Genomic DNA, 18,324 nt, shown 5'->3' on the forward strand with positions numbered 1-18,324 from the left:
GAGACTTGAGAGGCATATGGCAATGGATTAGTGTTAAATGGTTGAAGCTGGTACTGTCCCCAGTCTTTTACTCAGAGATAAGGATTTGGACCTATTTATGAATCAACTCCTGAGCTACTGCAATTTTCAGCCTAGCTGATTAAGGTAAATTGATCTGACTTTGGTTTATTCTAATACACTAGGCTGCAAACCTTCATGGGAGAGACATCCAGGTAGCTGGGGGGAGTGATAGCAACAACTCTATCTAATTTTTAATCCTGCTACTAGGTATCTATCCACAGCAGTGGTAATGCTGGAGCCAGACTTCAAAAGCTGAATGTTGTTTAAGCAAATCTGTTTTATTTCCTATAGCCATGTGTAGACACACAAATTAGCCATATGTCAGCTGAGAAAGCAATTGCTGGTGCTAAAGTTTGTTGTTTCTGGTGGTAGTATGAATTGAAGATATTCTCTTCTGCATTCTGCAGACTGCTGTCACAGTTGTGGTGACACAGCTGTTTGGGCTTGCCTGTGATCCAGACTGGGGGCTTGATCTACCTTGGTGTTTTTTGGGAAGAAGGGATGCAGGTGTTTTACTTTCACAGTTTTTTCAGCTTCAGGATCAGGTTCATGGCATGACCCCACAAACCTTGACAGTTCAGGAGATAGCATTTTGCAGTTTAGAGATGAGAACAGAAGTGTTTTCAGAGTGTGTAGAAGGAGAGATGACTTTGATAGCAATACCAGGTTAAGATATTTTCACACTGTGGTCTAAGACTGATGAATGATGATTGTTAACGGGTGATAATGTGGGCTGTCATGATCACAAGTGAGTCTGTGATCAAGTTCTTATTTCCAGTGTGCCAAGTATCAGTTGTGTGATGGATACTGGTATTGATTGAATTTGAAGTTGCTGTCAAGAGGTGAAAGCTTCTAGGCTGTTGCTAATTTTCTCCTCTGTGTGGTAACTTAGTAAGTTAAATTTTCAAGATGTAGCTATCAAAATAAAATTTTAGATAAAGTAATTGCTATAGGTCAGTTGAAATACTTTCACAACCTGACTTTAATTGTATGAAGACAACTGTGCAAAATCTTAAATGGATTTACTGTAAACAGAACTGAAATTATGTAATTGGGTTTATAGGTCGCACTGAGAAGGCTGAGAAAAATAAAGCAGTATAAACAAAGTACAGAGGAGGTGAATTTCATGTCCTGTGTTTTGTTTTTCAGTTTAGTATAGTGTTAGTTACTTATATGGGAATAAAAAATCTTTACTTTTGCCTATCTGAAACTATCGCTTTAAGGATGATACTATGAAAGCTATACCCTTCCTTGAATTGTGTTGAGTCTTATTTTTAGAGTGACTTTTAGGAGGCAAGGATTCAAGTTTGGTGACTGAAAACATAGCACAAATAATATGCTGCCTGGTTCTTTGTGCTTTTTGAGAGTTTGATGCAATGAAGTAATTTAATAGTTAAAACTTCAGGTTATTGAAAGTTTTTGAAATGCTTTTCTTTGCTTCAGAACAAATCTTGCTCTTGTTAAAGAAAAAAAGTCCATAGGCTTTCAGCTGTTACTCGTCATGTGATGATCAAATGAGAATAACCAACTTCCTTTGAAGTCTTTTGCATTTATTCTCATTTGTGTTTCTTAGAGCATACTATACAAAAAGCGGTATTTAATAGCAGTATGAATATAGGCTGTCCTAGAAGTTTGTTAGGGGATACATACATACATATCAAGGGATTCCTTATATAATGATAACCTGCTCTGATTTAAATAAACATTATTGCTTCATTATCTTAGTAATTGGACTTGCAACTGGGGCTGGTCCCTGGGACCTTTTGTGAAGGTGACCTCTGAGATGATTTTTATTGGATGAAAGTTAACGCACAGTGAAGACGTTAGTAACACTGTTTGCTTTGTCAATCTGCAATTTTTTTAATTCAAGTTCTTCTTGCTCTTGGTGCTTCTCTGGTGTTGCCAGTTTGTTTTCCTATCACCTGCTTTTTAAAATTAAGGGCCAAAATACTTATTTTTGTATTTCTGTTTAAAAGGCCAAAGTTGTACTTTTTGTTTACTTTAACAAAACTACGTGCAGTTTCTGATGAAGAGCAGCCAATGATATATGTTTCAGGTATGGCTTTATAATAGGAAGAAAAATTCTTGCTGTGAATGCTAAACTTTGCAATGCCTTTTCAGGTATGTGGTTTGTGTACTTAGGTGTATAAGGTACAGAGTCATCTGAAGTACTTTAACTTGTAATGGGACATTGAGGATTATAGCAGAGGATTTATGTTCTGCTGCTTAGATAAGCATACGGTATGAGATGAACAGTTTCAGGGGACTTGTTTCTATTGCAGGTACAGCATAGTTCCATCCAATCTGCGAGGTAAGCTGAATTTTTAATGCGGTCTCCAAAGTATGTTGAAGCATTAGAGATGTTCACGCCTCTTATAAGCTTTGAGGAGAACAGTTAAAATGAAGATTCATTGTTTAAAATAAAATGGAAATTGTTCTTGCAACCTGGAATTAGTGCATGCATTCTTGTGTACATCCCTGGGAAAAAGATTGGTGTTTTTAGCCTGCCTTCTCCAGAATTTTCTAATTGTCTTCAAGCATGGAGGACTACTTCTAAAGTGACATCAGGTTCAGCAAAAACATATGGGGATGATTAACTCTAGTAAAATTTTGTACAGCACATGTCCAACAGTTATAAACTTTGAGAAATCCTACTCTCTGTTTGGAGTAGTGCAGTTACCTTCAAAAATACCATTCACTGCCTATTGCTCCACTGGCCATACAGCTGTTAAAAAAATCTCTGGATGAGTTTTGTAGCTAGCATAGTTCTAGTCAGCTGATGTCAGATCATTATACTCTACTTTCTGGTAAGAAAGCAGTGGTCCTAAATGACGTGAATTGATTCACTCTGGGAAATGTTCTTCCACTTCTGTATTTATGTGAGCAGAATTTCAACAACATTATTTTCTCTTGTGTAGGGCATGAAGATGATAAAGCTTATAATTTAGTTCTTTCACTTGAATTGCTGACACACTTCTAAATTTCATTACGCAAATAAATGTATTCTCTCTGCTAGTATAAACTCAGTATATATATTTTTAAAACTCTTGGCAGTTCTGAACAGTCAAGACTCACTCCTTGAGGCTGCATCAAGAAGATATTGGCTTTGATCTGGCCTTGGAAGGCCTTGTCAGTGTTAGTGTTGGATTTTTATAATAAAGCACTGAATCTTAGTGCTGCTTATGCGTCAGTACAGTTGAGCTAATGCTAGTTATGACAGCTTTTTACAGAAGGTCTGTGGAGTGTGCACTGCACCATTATCTTACTCATATGCCTGGTTCTGCAAGGAACAAAAAATTAGTCTGAGCAATCAGTAGGTTTGCTATATTAAGGAAAAAAATGATATTGTATGAGTAGCACTGATCTCAGCATTATTTCTCATTCCTATTTAGTCTTTAAGTGTGTGAAGGCAGAAGCTCTGGCTTATGCTTTTTCACTTTAAGAAACACAAGTTTTTGCATCGAACCTCAGATGGAAGACGAGGTACATTTGCAGAATTCACTTTGATGTTCATGTGGGTGGGTGCAGACCCATGCCATGTACTTCTCTTTTGCTGATATATTCATCTTAATAATATTATATGGAGTCTGAGGCTGTGGAGAACTGCAAACAGAAGCACTTCTGAAATTCTCATTCTTTTCTAAAAGAGCTGTTCAGGCAAGAATGAATTTCTGGACATCCTGTTGTAGGAGAAAAGGGTCCATTTTGACTTCATAATGTGTGTTGTGTTTGTGTTCAATCTACAGGAATATCTGCAAAAGGAAACTTAAGAACAAGACCTTTGCCAAAATATCAAAAAAGTGAAACTAAGCTAACGGTGCCTGTAGCTGCTACTTCTGTTTCTATGGATCCTGTTAAAAGCACTGGAGATATGACAGGGCAACAGGTCAGTAAAGGCTAATTTTTCTTCTTTTAAAGAGTGTGCATAGTAAAAAGTGGCAGAAAATCTTTAGGTTGAAAACTGCTAAACAATTTTACAATGCTACCATTCTTGCAAACTTCTATATTTTGTTTTTTTGCCAACTTTTTTGCTATGGCGTCTTGCTGGCAAAAATTACTTTGCTACTGAAATGGCCTGCCAAGGGAACAAAGGCTAAAAGGCTAATTTATTACAACTGGGACTATATAAAACAGATAGGTAGATGTATACATAGGATAGCTCTGAGTAGCCCCTAAACAATGTTACTTATTAAAGACAGAGCAATTAGTGTTTCAGTCTACTCCATTTCGCTGTCCTAGTCATATCTCTTAGAAACAGGACTTGTAAAAGTCTTCTCGGAGACCTTTTTGCTGTGGTCACTTGTGTTAGCAATGTAAAAATCACTTTCCATGTTTGACAATAAATGTTAAAATGCAGCTGAGTGAAAGCAGTAACTTTGTCAGTTGCTGTTGTCATTGACTCTGCTTAATGGATTGTCTAGTCTACTCCTATGACAACAAGTGATGGTTTTCCTACAGTTTAGTGTGTTAGAAGTTTCAAAGCAGTGAAGTTTCCTTTGTCAGGTTATTCTGTGTTCTGGTAGGTCTTGTAATACTTCTCAATCTGTTGAGAGAGACTATTTTTGTAATGTGATTTGGGTAGTACATTGATTATCCAAGTCACTGAAATACTGCAGGTCCCCTGTGTAGTAGTCATCTTGAGCAATACTGTAAGTCAATAAGATTTGGTATCTTTGCATTTCAGAGCAGTATCTGAAACTTTTGGCTGCTTCTGGTTCACTGCTCTACTATCATGCAGTTAAATCTTGTTCTTCATCTTGGTGAAGATGATGTTCTGTCTTCTGCATACTGTGTAAGTGCCTTGTTGCCTCACGTGCTCATTCAAAACTCTGATGTGGAAACAGATCATTCTAGTCTTATTACTTTGACAGTGTCATTGCTGTTCTTTCAGCAGCTCTCCACAGCATGACGTGCTAGTAACTAGTATTCATATTAAAGGCCCTTCCTGGCCTCCTCTCTTTCTGTTATTCTGCCTTTCAGTACTTGCTTTTAGGAGGTTGGCAGGTACCTCTGCTTTGCAAATAACGCTGTTAAGTGACATGTTGGGAAGTTTCACAAGTAATCTGCATTATGCAGAATCTTTGTATGGAAGCATCTCTTCATAAACATCTACAAGGCCTCTGCTTCCTAGGTGCCTTCAGATTTCACTTTAAAATCTTATTGTATTGTGTATAAGATATATGGCAGCGATTAGCTGGTACGTGTGTATTACTTGTTTTGTTCAGAAAATGTTTCCTCCTATTTCCATGTGAGAGCTGTTGGGCTGCTTTTATAATACTGTCAATAAAATGACTTCCAAGTCAGTTTTTTCTCTCTTCTGTCTTTTTTAACCTTCTAGTTTTTGCTCACCTTGCAAAATCCTCATGGAAATTTTGTACGTTCATTTTGAAGGTAAGCTCTGAATTACTTGGAACAAGGAGAAGTTTTACTTGCTACAGAAGAGCAAAGTTTCACAAAGCTTTTTCACAAGGAGTTTTGATGACCAAAACTCATTTTCTTCAAGGTGTTAAGTGTCCTTCTAGGGAGAGCTGATGATTTTACTCTGAAAAACTTTACGCTGTTGTACTGCTAGGTGGCTCGCCAGTATGATTTACCAGAATCCTCTGTTGAAGAGAATGGATTGAGTTTCACTCTAATATGAATTCTAGCAAAACTGATTTACCTTTTCCTCATTCAGATAGACTTGAGTACTGCATAGGAGTTTGACAGTTATTGAGAAGACTTCAAAAAGGTCTTGTTAGCTCTGGAGCTTTTCTGGCACTTTTAATAAATTGGTGGTTTGCTATACTGGTCTTGGCCAAAATTTCCCATCTTCCTGCTTGCTGTTTGACGGAAGTTGTCTGCTTCTTTCACTTACATCGTCATCTTCCAGGGTGTGGTTTATAAGGTGAGAGTATTTTTCATTTGTATAAGATGTTTCATCTAGAAAATTACTGAGATAGGGAGCTGTGTTCTAGCCTAAGATGTGCAGAAAGTACAGAAATCTGGACAAATGAGACATTATAGTCTTGGCCTCTGTCTCACTTATCTTGTGTTTTATGGTGGAGCTGTTGCTATGCATAATTCCACAGCTCCTTTTTGACATGTGTAGTGCTGCAAACCTGCCTCTGAGAATTTGTGGATGCCATCTGTCAGTACCTGTGGGTGATGCAGAAAAGCACAGACTATCTTTTCAGATTTTCTTCTTCATCTCACAAATCTGTTTGAGAAACTGTATATGGATTTGGGGAATGGCTTGAGGAGTCTGTACGGTACCTTCTGTAAAAATCTGCTGCAGTAATAGGATCAAGCTTCTGACTTCTTATTTTTTGTGAGTTAAAAGTGACTTTTTTAAGAAGTTCTGTCAGCTATCTGCTACAAACCTTTTCAGCCATTTTTAGACTGGGAAACAGAAACCTTCAACTATATGTTTAGTTGAAGTTAAATTATATGATAAGTTTCTCTTTTCATGTTTGTGACTGTAAACAACATATGTTTGGGAAGGAAACTGTGAAAGAAGATGACCCCTTGAAAAGCACTGAAGAAGTTTAGTTTGCCTTGTGAAACTCCTGTTTTCCAAGGAAAATATGTTTATGTTTTAAAAAGGAAAAAAAAAAGGGGGGGGTGTACTGAAGGGCCATGTGGGTATAACATCCCTCTGTTTAAAATCATCACTTCTGTCTTTCAAAAGCTGCATAGTCACTTAATTGTTTTAAACCAATGTTGGAGAAGCAATTGGATAAGAATGGAAGGGGGTGTCTCCTCTCTGATGTTTGTAGATCAGCTGCTGTTACTGGTAATGAGGGGAGAGAAGCCCAGTGTTTGCTTTGTATGGTCAGGCGTTATTCTGTGCTGTATTGTGTTAACTTGTCTGAGTTGTCTGAATTTTTTTGGAGTAACATTCTGGTATCTCATATTTTAAGCACTGTGTGCACTCAGTGACGTTTAATAGGTTTGCAAGTGTCTGAAGATAAACAAGTCAGATTAAGTGGAAATATTTAAATTCACCAAAATCTTGGGCAGAGTGGCATAGCTACTTCTGTTCCTTTCATCTTGAGATTCTTCTTTTGTGCATATCGCTAGCACTGGAGTACTGAGTCACTGACTACAGAAGGTTCTGGTAAATTAAAGAGATTTAGAACTAAGAAGGATTCCTGCTTTGAAACACCCAAAATAGGTAATGACAGTAACCATTATAATACAAGGGACTGTTGCAAATGTGAACTGCAATATGCCCTCTGGTGGACATTGATGACAAATATTGTGGTTTTCAGTGTGATAAAGGAATGCATTAAAAGAACTAAAGCACTGAAATATATTAAAAATCTTTTCAAGAAGGAGTAGTAGCATGTGAAGGTAGCAAATAAGTGACTAAATGCAGTAAAAAGGGCTGTGTACTTTTCTGTATTAAAAACTCTTTTGAACTAAAGATGTATCTTCTACTAACAGTATATTGTATTTTCTTTTTGCTGTTTTGTATGTTTTTCATGAACGCTAAGGCAAAATGTTTTGTCTTGCTCTGTGTTTTCGGGTCCCAATATAATAAAGTTCTGATCCTGGACTGGATATCTCTGCACTAGATTCCCAAGTCAGAAGTGCCTGTTATATTTTATCAAGCATGAAGCAGTGAATGACATAGGTCTTGAAACTTTACCCAACATGTTTAGTATTGAAGCAAGCAACTTGCACTTGATTTACAAGCCTCTTAGAAGATTTGTCCACAATTTGGTAATTTGTTTTATTGAACTGTACTTACAGTTAGAAAATATGCACTTTATTTTCAGTTGGAATTTGTCTACCTTCAGCTTCTAATAATTAGGTTTTGAAATACTTTTAATATCTTATGAAATGCTTGTTCTCCTTTAAAAAACAGTCTAAAATGTGGGTTTCAATTTTCAGGTCACTAATGAAGGAGGAATAAAGAGTGCTTCCTTAAAGGATTTATGTCCTGAGGACAAGAGACGCATTGCGAACTTAATTAAAGAACTTGCCAGGTGAGAATAAGCATTACCTGAAAATACATTATGTTTAAGGAGAGTCATTCTTCTAATTAACATCAAGCAATGTAGAACTGCATAATGGAACTGTATATTTGCGTAAGGTAATTTTTCTTGCAGGAAGAGGTATGAGCAATGAAGTGGCCAGATATATTTTGCTTGCTTCCTGATCAAAAATCCCCCAAACAAAATGAAAACAAGAGCTCATTTTGTGACCTGCAGTAATTCATCCATATAAACCTAGTTACAGGGCTAGAGTTTTGTTTGCTGCTCATGTTGTTTGCTTTATATAAATATATGTTGTCTTTTGGAAACCATAAACATTGTTGGTACAAAACTTGTAGTTCTTATTTGTCAGGAGTGAGCTTTTATATGGAACTCCACATTAAAGGTGGATCAGTGATCTTGTGGCTAAAGTGCGCTATCTGTATTTTTCTGTGCTTGCGTGTATGAAGCAACAGAGTCCAGTGCGATTTTAATTTACTTTGCCAAACTTCACTTATTTTGCTGTGTTTAATTTCTTCAAGCTCCCCCTGTTCTTTGAGAGGAGAGGCTGAAGTCTCTCAGCTTTAGAAAAAGGTTATTTGTGAGTTTCTTTGTGAATGCAGCCAGCACTGCAAAGGTAAGTGATGTGAAAGATAGATTAAATGCAAGTTGGGAGTCACCCCTCCATGTTCCTTCCACTTCAGAATCTCTGGGAATCTGCTTCTTATGTAATGGTTGTAATGCTGAGAAAGGGCACATGGGACCTTGGTAGGTTTTTTCACAATACTTGAGAATACCACCTTGTGAAATGAGATCAGATTCTAAGAATTTATAAAGGTAAAGTTTTTCTAGAACAAAATACAATTTCTAAGATACTGAAGAAATCTTTTTGTCATAGATTTTATATGTATACATTAATTGGCATGCAATACCATTCCTTTTTTTTTCTTTTTATATTGGAAAATTGGGACAGAGAAATTAACTTGCTTATCAAGGTCATAGAATAAGTCGCTGGTGCAGCCAGGAATAGCTTCTCTCTGATTATCCTCATCCAGTGGACCATTTTGCCTGCTAATAATTTACACCAATATAGGTTTTCTTGTTATACAGTATTTTAGTCATTTCTGAAATTCTTCATGCTTGCAACTCTAATTTATCTTACCTCATGTGTTAGAAGATGTCTAGTTAAGGATGTCATAAAGACTAGATTGCTGAGAAGCCCGGTTGCAAATTGTCAGATGTTGAAGCTATTCGGACACTGTTGCCACTGTTGATACCTAGAGGTATATTCTAATACTAAAAAGAACCTTTTATTACATTGTTCCTCATAATACACTGCTCTCTAGTGAATACTAGTACACTAACTCATTTGAGCATGGGATTCTTCTTAAATCTCAGATGCTGTGATTTTTCCCTGAGGACAGTTTGATATTTTTGCCTGACATTTCTTCAAAGAAAAATAGAAGGTGCAGCAACATTAATTTTGAAATGTAAGATTAGTGGAACACTATTATTTTATTCTTAGTTCTCTTTTATTTTTAAACCTAATCATATTTTTATTGGATGTAATTAAAAGTCCTTTGCAGAGTAATAGGGAAGTTAAACTTTAATTCTGCTCACCTCGTCACTTTTTTAAAACTCTCCATAATTTTCATGTCTAGTTGGGCAATGATGGAGGGTTTTTACATGCAGTAGAACATTCTCTGCTATTTCAGAGAAGAAAAAGAACCAGCTGAATGCTGAAAGTTTTCCAGAAGACTGTCCTGCAGTAAATATTTGGAATAACAAAGACTTCACTTGACCAGAGCTATACTTCACTGGTCCTTATTTTGCTACGATTTATGAATGAAAATAATGGTAGCTGGGACTAATTCCTGCACATTTATTGCAAATAGTCAATAACTGCCTGCATCAAGGTAAAGTGGTAAAATTCTGTCTGCATAGAAACCAATGACAAAATATGATTAACTCCTAGGGCTTGAATTTCAACCACGTTTTGCTTGAGCAGTTCAGAATATTGGCCTTTCCTGACTTTTGTGACTGCTGAAGGAGAGTTAATGTACTTTCCTTTCCCTTCCTAATTTTTCTCTCTTCTTCCAACTCTCATTTCCAATGCAGTTTTGAACATTGGTAAAGTATCCTGTGCATCAGCTAATATGCTGAAGTGTGAGACTTTGCCTTGGTGTGAATAAATTCTAATGCTAGCTATATTATTATCCTCCTCTTTGAAAAATTCCAGTTACTGTGCTTGACTCTGATGTACTGCTGCTGGGGATTCCAGTGGCTGACACCACATTAGCAGTTAGGGACCTGATGAAATTGAATTTTGAGCCGGAGTCGAAAGAAAGAACTCGGCTGTATCCTTTCTAATCCTCCTTTTTAGGCTAACTAATCTTAGTTTTTGCTCTGTGCTGCCACCTGTAAATCTAACCATTATTTTGTCTTTCTCTGATCATATCCAGTCTATCTTCCCTCTTAAGGTGAAAAGGGACAAACTGGATCTAAACTTTCAACTTTGAAAAATTTGAATGTTGTAGACTTTTTTCTCTTTTCTTTTTTTTAGTTTGTGCCAGTGGATTCTTTTCAGTTTTTTTTTTAGTGTAATTTCTGGGCGTAATGAGTCATGCCCATGAACTCTGAAGTGCTTTGTGTGTAAATGGGAAAGTTTTGAGTGTGGTCAGCCAGGATTTTCAGAAATAACCAGTGCAGCACCTTCGTGTTTTCAGCAGGTGCTGCTGGCATGGTAGTGGAAGTGGCAGGCGTAGGAAGAGCAAATTTTAGTTATTACTCTACATGCAGAGTCGTCTTAGGAGGCAAAAAAAAAGAATTTCTCCAAACTTTTGTTACAGCAGGATATTCCTGAAACAGTCTTCAGCTTATGTAATGAAATGAGCAGTGACATGGTGAGGGCACTGAAAGATTTATACTCTTGTTCTCTGTGCTGATGTCAGGACACATTAGGCTCTTCCAAGAGGGAGCAGCGCAAGGTCCCTTGGGACCTAGCCAGTTGACTGTTGTGCATTAATGAATTGCTAAACACCATACTGAGAATGGTTACAAGGTATTCTGGAGTAAAATGTTTTAAGTGATATGCAGATTTTGAGACCCCTTTTCTTAGTTCAATGGAGAGGGTTATAACTTTCTTTGCAAAGAGTGTGGATATGTGTGTGTACATTCACCTGACTCCTAACTGTGATATATAGCTATGGTATTGTGACTTTCTGGCTCCTGCTATGACATGTACATCATGAATGCTTCTTCCTTCCCTGCACAGTTAAAGTATAGCTCAGATATTCAAATTTCTCTTGAATCAATGGAGGCAAGTGATACAAAAATAAACTTTCATGAACCATTCTGCTTTTAGGGATGAGAACTGGTATCTAGCTTTTCTTACTTCAGAGAAGATAAACAAGAATACTTGGAGAAACCTGGCTGCATGTCATCTTTGCAAATCTTCGGAAGGAATTTAGGTAGAAAGTTTTAATAATGCCTGTTTCCACCTGAGGGAGGGAGTCATCGTCCTTTTGAAAATGAGATGCAAGGTGTTTTTTTGCTGTCAGACAAGAGACAAAGACAAGTGCCTGCCCAGGATGACTGGTACCTAACAGCTGGCAAAACAACCTTCAGATGGACATTTGCTTCTCATTGAGAAAATGCTTATTCCTTCCCAAGACCTTGGATTCCCAAACTCCTCCTAGGGTGCAGGCTCTCTGGGAGCTGGCCTACCAGCGTTGCTTTATGTAAACTTTTTTACCTGGTACTAATATAAAATTGACCAACTAAAATGGAAATTTTCTGACAAAAGGTGAAAACTGGAATAAAAAAAAAAGTTTGATTTGATTACAGAATGGGGAAACCATTACAAGGAGGACAGTAAAACTATTGGAGTGTGTATCTGTTGTTAAGTGTTTTCCTCCCAGCACTTAGGCTCTTTGAAGGACAGCTTGCCTGTGGAAGCCCATTTTACAAATCCACAGTTCTTGGCTTCTTGGGCTGCATTCTCTCCTGGGTCGTGCTACTTAATATTTAACCATATAGTTACCTGGTTTTTAACTTCAATGTAAATGTCTTTGTGTGTGTGCACACACACGCTACTTTAGGAGACAATATTGTGCTGCAGTTCTGTTAATTGGTCAGGCAGTGACACTGCAAATGAGACATCCCCGAGCTTGTCTGGAAATTACTTCTTGTTGATAGGTAAAGCATGCCTAGGATTATTGCATCACCAATCACACTTACCTTTTGTGCTTAAAAAGTCATTTGTAGCTATAAGTTCATGCTGTGAGATCTAGTTTTATGTTACTTTGCAAGCTGCATATCATAAAATTTACCCATTGTGCAGCAGTTTCAATTATGTTTTGGGATTGTTGGGATTTTTATCACTTTTGTTTTTATTATTTTTATTTATACAGACTGCCTGTGACACTTGGGTAAAACATACCAGATTTGTGAAAAGCATCCTTGGACAAGAAATGCTACCACTCTCCTCCCTGCAGTGCCAGTATTAAACGTCATTTTATCGCCCCATTTTGTCAGAGGCATGTTGTGATCAACTCTGGCATGAAAACTTCCTCTTTCATCTCCTTTGGAGCACATCTTTCACTTGCAATACCCGGTAGCATTCCATGGCTCTGGTGCAGGCTGGTCTCTGCATGATGTCCTGATCTTGGTCCTGTCTCCATTTTTTTTTTCTTTTCTGTCATCCTGTCTGTTACATCTGTCATTCTGTGCTTAGGATGCAAAAGTTGTGATTTTCAGGAATGGTCTCCAAAATATTTCATCTTAGCTAGCTAGCTGGCAGACTAGTATAAGCTGAGTGCTCCCTAAAAGATAAATGTTCCCTGTGAGTATGGGACTGGTCAGTGAGGCTTCCAGTTTTTACCTCTGCTTTTTGTTTATTTTGTCTTCCCTCTCTTAACTTGTTCAGCCACAGTTCTCACTAAATTCAGATGTCTCTTGTTAAAAGCTCAGTTTTTGACATTTTTAGAAAGTAGAAATTATTATTTTTAAAATTGCTTTATCAGGTAAAACTTATTTTGTATCAGTACAAACTTCTTTTGTAAAGTTTGTAAGCTCTTTCAGGCAGGACTTACTTTTGAGTTTTTGTGCCTTGTATAGTGTTCATGTTGATAATATTGTGACTATTTCTTGTGCATGCCAGTTTTTCATTAGAGAAAACTTCAAGTGCTATTGACCTGTGCAGTGCTTCAAAAATTGTACCTGGAGAGCATCAGTCCTGCTTACTCACTGGAATGTCGTAGTGTCATCAAGCAAACTCAATGATCAAGTCCTCCTTCAGATCATACAGTCAGAGCTACTGGTAGCAGTAGAGTGCTCAGGAGCACACCATGAGTGTAACTGACAAATCAGGAATTCATTTGAACCCTAAGGCTGATGTTATAGAAAGGTTTTCTGTCGATATATCTGCATCATGAAATTTTCCTTTTCTGCAGAGGCTCCTGTTAAATAAAATTAAGACCTTTATTTAAAGGCATCTAAAATTACTTAATCTTGTAAGTGTGAATATACAATAAATCTGGAACAAAGATGGTGTGCACCTTATGCTACAAGATAGCTGAATGTAAATTGCACGCGAGGAAATGTTGCAGACACCGGACAGCAGGAATAGTTCTACTGATTTGTCACCTTTGCTCTCAGCAGTCAACCCTCCATTTTCTCCTGCGAACGATGGCAACAGAGCCAAACACAGAAACGGTGCCCCATGAAGGGCTTGTGTCCTCTGCAGTTGGGGTGCCTTCTTTCTTTTGCTGCTCTTTTCTGACCATGAGCACATGAAAAGCTGGTAAAAATCCTTTCCAAGAGCATTGTGAGCCTTGTAATGTTTGTGTTTGGCAACAGTCGAGTCTTTCCTAGTTCTGCTGAAAATTTTCTGTTCTTTACTGGCAGAAGGCAAAGAAATAAGTATGTGTATATATAGAAAAGAAAACAACCCCCATCTCACTGAGCTTTGTATAGGATGTGACATAAATCCAGCATAATCTGATGATGTTGTATTCCTTTTCTCTAACTTCCTTTTGTTGCTTCCTGTGAATAACTGTCTTCTAACTGCCTGCCCTTTATGGGCTGTCTCCTGCTTTGTGATACATAAGCACATACTGCCACGTTTCTTCTAAGATCGCTTATTGTTCTCAGTCATTTACTCCATAAGATATGTGGTACAATATATTCATGCGTCTAGGAGTATGACAACTTGCTGTGGCCCGTGTTAAGTACAAACACAGCATGGGAATGTGGTGCAGACTGATGCAAATAGCAGATCACAGAATCTAGAGATGGGCAAGGCCTGCTAAGTTTCATCTAATTCCTTTAATGCTCAATTATTTCTTAAGGTATGTTTTCTTTGATTTTAATATTCTAAGGCACCAGCATAACCCAGTGTTTCATTTGTCCTGAATCTTTCTAATGCAATATCGCTCCTGCAGTTAATAAGCAAGCGTCCTACCTTGTGTAGAGCCCTGGAGACATTACTTGTTCTCTCCTTCTCTTCAGATTTTTTTTTCCTGTTCTTGCTTCCTTCCTGTCTTTCATCTGTGCAGTCATTACTGTCTTTGTGTAGCTGATGGCTTTTATTCTCTCTTCTCTACTTGTTTTTTACTTTAAGAAACAGGGAACATTCTTGCATCTTTCACTGATTATATATGAAGATAGGCCATACATGCTGTAGCCACGTAGCTGATAGCTCTCGATTCAGAGAGAGCAGACTAGTGCTGGTTAGACACAAACCTGTCTGCAGCTTCTGGCATTTGTGCTCTACCTGTAACTGCATCTGGGAAGTGAGGATAGATGATTTCTGGCTTTTAAAAGCTTACGTTTGTTGCCTGCTCAGCTACACCAGTGCATAGATGTTGAGAGGGATAGAGTTATACAAAGTTATACAACTGTTTCCCTTTTCATAGTTTGTTTTCTGATGTGTGTGCTCCCCTTTCGACAGTCTTTGAGGGGGTAGAAGAGGGCCTAGGAATGACTCGACTAACACTGCCAGGAAATAGGATTGTAAACTGTGCCACTGGCATATGAATGGTGTAATGTTTTGATATTAAATCTATGGCTTTTTGTGTAATTGAGAAATTTTCCAATTAACAGTTTCTTCTGAGCTTTCAAACTGCCCTAATTTACAGGATCTAATTATAGGCTGTATGTTATTTTTCTGCTCCAAGTTTGTGGAGAAAGGGTGCAGGTTCCAGTATTATTCATTTCCAACTTCATGTAGTCTGAGCTGTTGTGGAAAGGGCTGCAGGTCAATCTTAGAGGATATTACCTGTCCATACCTTACCCCAGAGTGCTGACCCGATTGTTGTATTTATGTTTTTTCCACTGGAATGTCAAAACACATCTGTGTCCTCCTAAGGGAAAAGTCATGATGTCAAATGGATGGTTGAGTCCCTGAATGGGTTTTTCCTCTGTTAAGAATGTCAGCGGGTCTGAAGGGATAAGTGGAAAGCATAGTCCAATGCACATATTTTTCTCCCCTTTTCCTCTTCCTGTAGGATTGTTCCAATTAAAGGAAGTTAAAATTTGAAATTTTCTGAAAGTTGTACTGCTTTGGTCTCCAGTCAGTTAAGTTGTGGCAGCTATTTGATCAACATAAAAGGCTACATTTTAAGAGCCTTCAAAACCAGGAACTGCCTAAGTGCAGAGCAGTAATATTTATTCGTCTAAGCTCATTACTTAGCATTTTTGTAGAGCTTGTATAGAACCATGATTTCTAAGCCATGTTTTTAGTACAGTTATGGGATTGTCTGTTGCATTATGGTCATCTTGCCTGCATGATTCCAGAATAACTGTTTTTACAGACTGCTCTTGAAGTGCAGAATAAATGATTCATTGTAAACCTTTTTCATATTGTCATCTTTTAATCTTGATCCAATTATTTACACCAAGCAGCAAAATGCAGGGTGCCACAGCCCAGACAAAACATAAAATTTACACTTGCGACCTGATATTTTAAGATGCCTGGGAGATGACAAACTGTTTTGTTTGGAGAAAGTTAACAAGAAGAATGGTTCTTTTCCTGGACTTATATTTGGTCTGTAAATGTGCCAGGACACATTTGCTTAGGAGCTAAGAATGAGAAAAAATTTAAAATTTCTTTCCTGTCTCAGCAGGTAAGCTTTGCCATTTGTGCTTTCTGTGTACGTGCCCTAGGCTTGTATAGATCTCAGGGTCTTCATTATGGCTGCAGGGAAACAGACTGCACAAATCCAATTGTGGGTTCAGGTCCTTACTTTGTAGTTCCATGCGGCTTGTTAACGTGCATGTACTCTAGTGAGACCAGTGTCTCTGAAAAAAATAATTTCTTGTATAAAGTCATATGGAGCTTCCAGTCTAATGTAATAAAATAAACCATATGAGGAACTAACCTATTTAAGGGTGGAGAGGGTAAGATCTATTTAACTGGAAAGCAGAAGAGCTGGAGGTCGGGCATTGTGGTTGTGGACATATATTTTATTTCACACTGACAGGGCCTTTGTTTTCTCTCCAATTCTTTTCAGGGTAAGTGAAGAAAAGGAGGTGACAGAAGAACGGCTGAAAGCAGAGCAGGAGTCATTTGAGAAGAAGATCAGACAGCTAGAGGAACAGAATGAACTTATCATCAAGGAAAGGGAAGATATCCTTTAAAAAAAATGTGCAAGGGTTCACTGTCTGAAATAAAAACTGAACTACAGAGAAATAATTGTTCTAATTTATGGCAGAGAATAAATCTGCATGTGCTGCCATTCAAAAGCAATCAGAGAGATGACTTGTCAGCATGTGCTGCTGGTTCATTTGAGCTTAAAACTGCCATCCAGCTGTTCCTATGATCTTGTTTTGCTATGAAATAGATATTTGTCAACTAAAAATGGTAATAAGGAATTTATGCATTAAAATATGGTTATAGGATTTTTTTCTTTTCTTTTTCTCTCCACTTAATCCTGTTAGGTTGTTGTAATTGAGGTCTAAAACTTCTCTTGCACGGTATTCCTGTGCTTTCTGTGTCTGGAGGAAGACAACTTATACACAGTTTAAATATCTTCAGTATATGTACTAAGGGGTTTAGCCAGCTCAGACTTTTTTTTTTGTTCTTTATATAAAGTTAGCTGTTTTTCTCTTCTTGCAGATTGTGACTTCTTTCCCTGCTCCCCTCCTGCCCCGCCCCCAGCATACATTTAGTGCCAATCACGGAATATAACATGCAGAAGTGGATGTTGCAGGAATTACAATTTTCCTTCAGTGTGCTGTGATAGACCTTTACAAAATGTTCTTGTTCATTTCTCTTCTAAATCTTTGGTATTGATGTTTTCTTGTTTAATTCCTCAGAAGGATAACAACTGATTACAGTGGGGTATGAGGGTGTTGCAACTATAACAAAGGCAAATGTGTTGTGATTTATCTGGAGCAGTATTTCAAGTAGGAAGGATACTAATGCTATTGTAGAAAGCCTTATGTGCTGTACTGTGTTCAGTCGTGACTTATCCTTGTTCAGGAAAAAATGAATTCAGTTAGAGAAGTTGTGGAGAAGGGCTGCTCAAGGTGACGGGCAGAATGGAGAGCCCATTTTATGAGAAGGGACTAAAGTGCGTGTGCGTTTTGTTTTTTTGGGGGATTTAGAATAGTGACTGGCCATATAGAAGAAGCCTGAGATGATGATGGCTGAGACAAAAAGGAACTCTTCAAGCTATAGGCCAGTGTTGGAACAGAAATAAATGGAGATAAACAGTGTACAAACTTAAACATGAAATTAGAGGAAGGTTCATGAAAATTAGAGCAATCATATTTGAAAGCTTGTGAACACTGGAAGGTTTAAATAAATAAAAAACCAAACAACCCCCCCCCCCCCCCCAAGCTTTTTCTTTAATGGAGCTTGGCTAGTTTGTGAAAGGAATTCAGTGATGTGTTGCCTTTGACAGCAGGGGATTGCCCTTGATGACCCAGAAGATCCCTTGCAGCATGGTGGCATTAATATTGATAGAAAGAACTTGGTCTGCTGTTTGTACTAAATAATATACACATCAACAAGCTTAGCTGGGTATGGAACAGTCCCTGGAAAATATTGTCTGATGTATTTAAGAGCCATCAGATATAACTACAATTCTTTTTTGCATTAACTTCACTGAAATCAAGATTTTGTTCTGTATTACAGCATGCACATTCAGTCAGCCCATGAATGTGGATGGGATGCATGTTCCTGATGGTTGATCATTTTTTTCTTAGTATATGTACGCAAAGCTTTCACTAATTCATCCGAGGCTTATTTGGCTGCTGGGAAGTAGCTGTGCTTATTTTATTTTTTTATTTTTTTATT

The 18,324-nt window shown here is 37.7% G+C and overlaps 1 protein-coding gene across 4 annotated transcripts in view; it reads left to right on the forward strand.

Moving 5' to 3' along the window:
* The window catches only part of KIAA1328 (KIAA1328 ortholog), a 177,309-nt gene that overhangs the window by 1,809 nt on the left and 157,176 nt on the right, over nt 1-18,324 (forward strand). Inside the window, exons 2-6 of one of the 4 annotated variants that reach the window (XM_067315470.1) lie at nt 2,081-2,116; nt 2,343-2,371; nt 3,807-3,946; nt 7,939-8,033; nt 16,535-16,650. In XM_067315470.1, coding sequence (XP_067171571.1) covers nt 3,905-3,946; nt 7,939-8,033; nt 16,535-16,650 — 253 coding nt within the window. In that variant the 5' untranslated portion in view covers nt 2,081-2,116; nt 2,343-2,371; nt 3,807-3,904. The other 3 variants (XM_067315469.1, XM_067315471.1, XM_013943357.2) reach the window with 3 other exon arrangements.

This window comes from Apteryx mantelli, chromosome Z (genome assembly GCF_036417845.1).
Source record: "Apteryx mantelli isolate bAptMan1 chromosome Z, bAptMan1.hap1, whole genome shotgun sequence".
Classification (NCBI taxonomy): Eukaryota; Metazoa; Chordata; class Aves; order Apterygiformes; family Apterygidae; genus Apteryx; species Apteryx mantelli.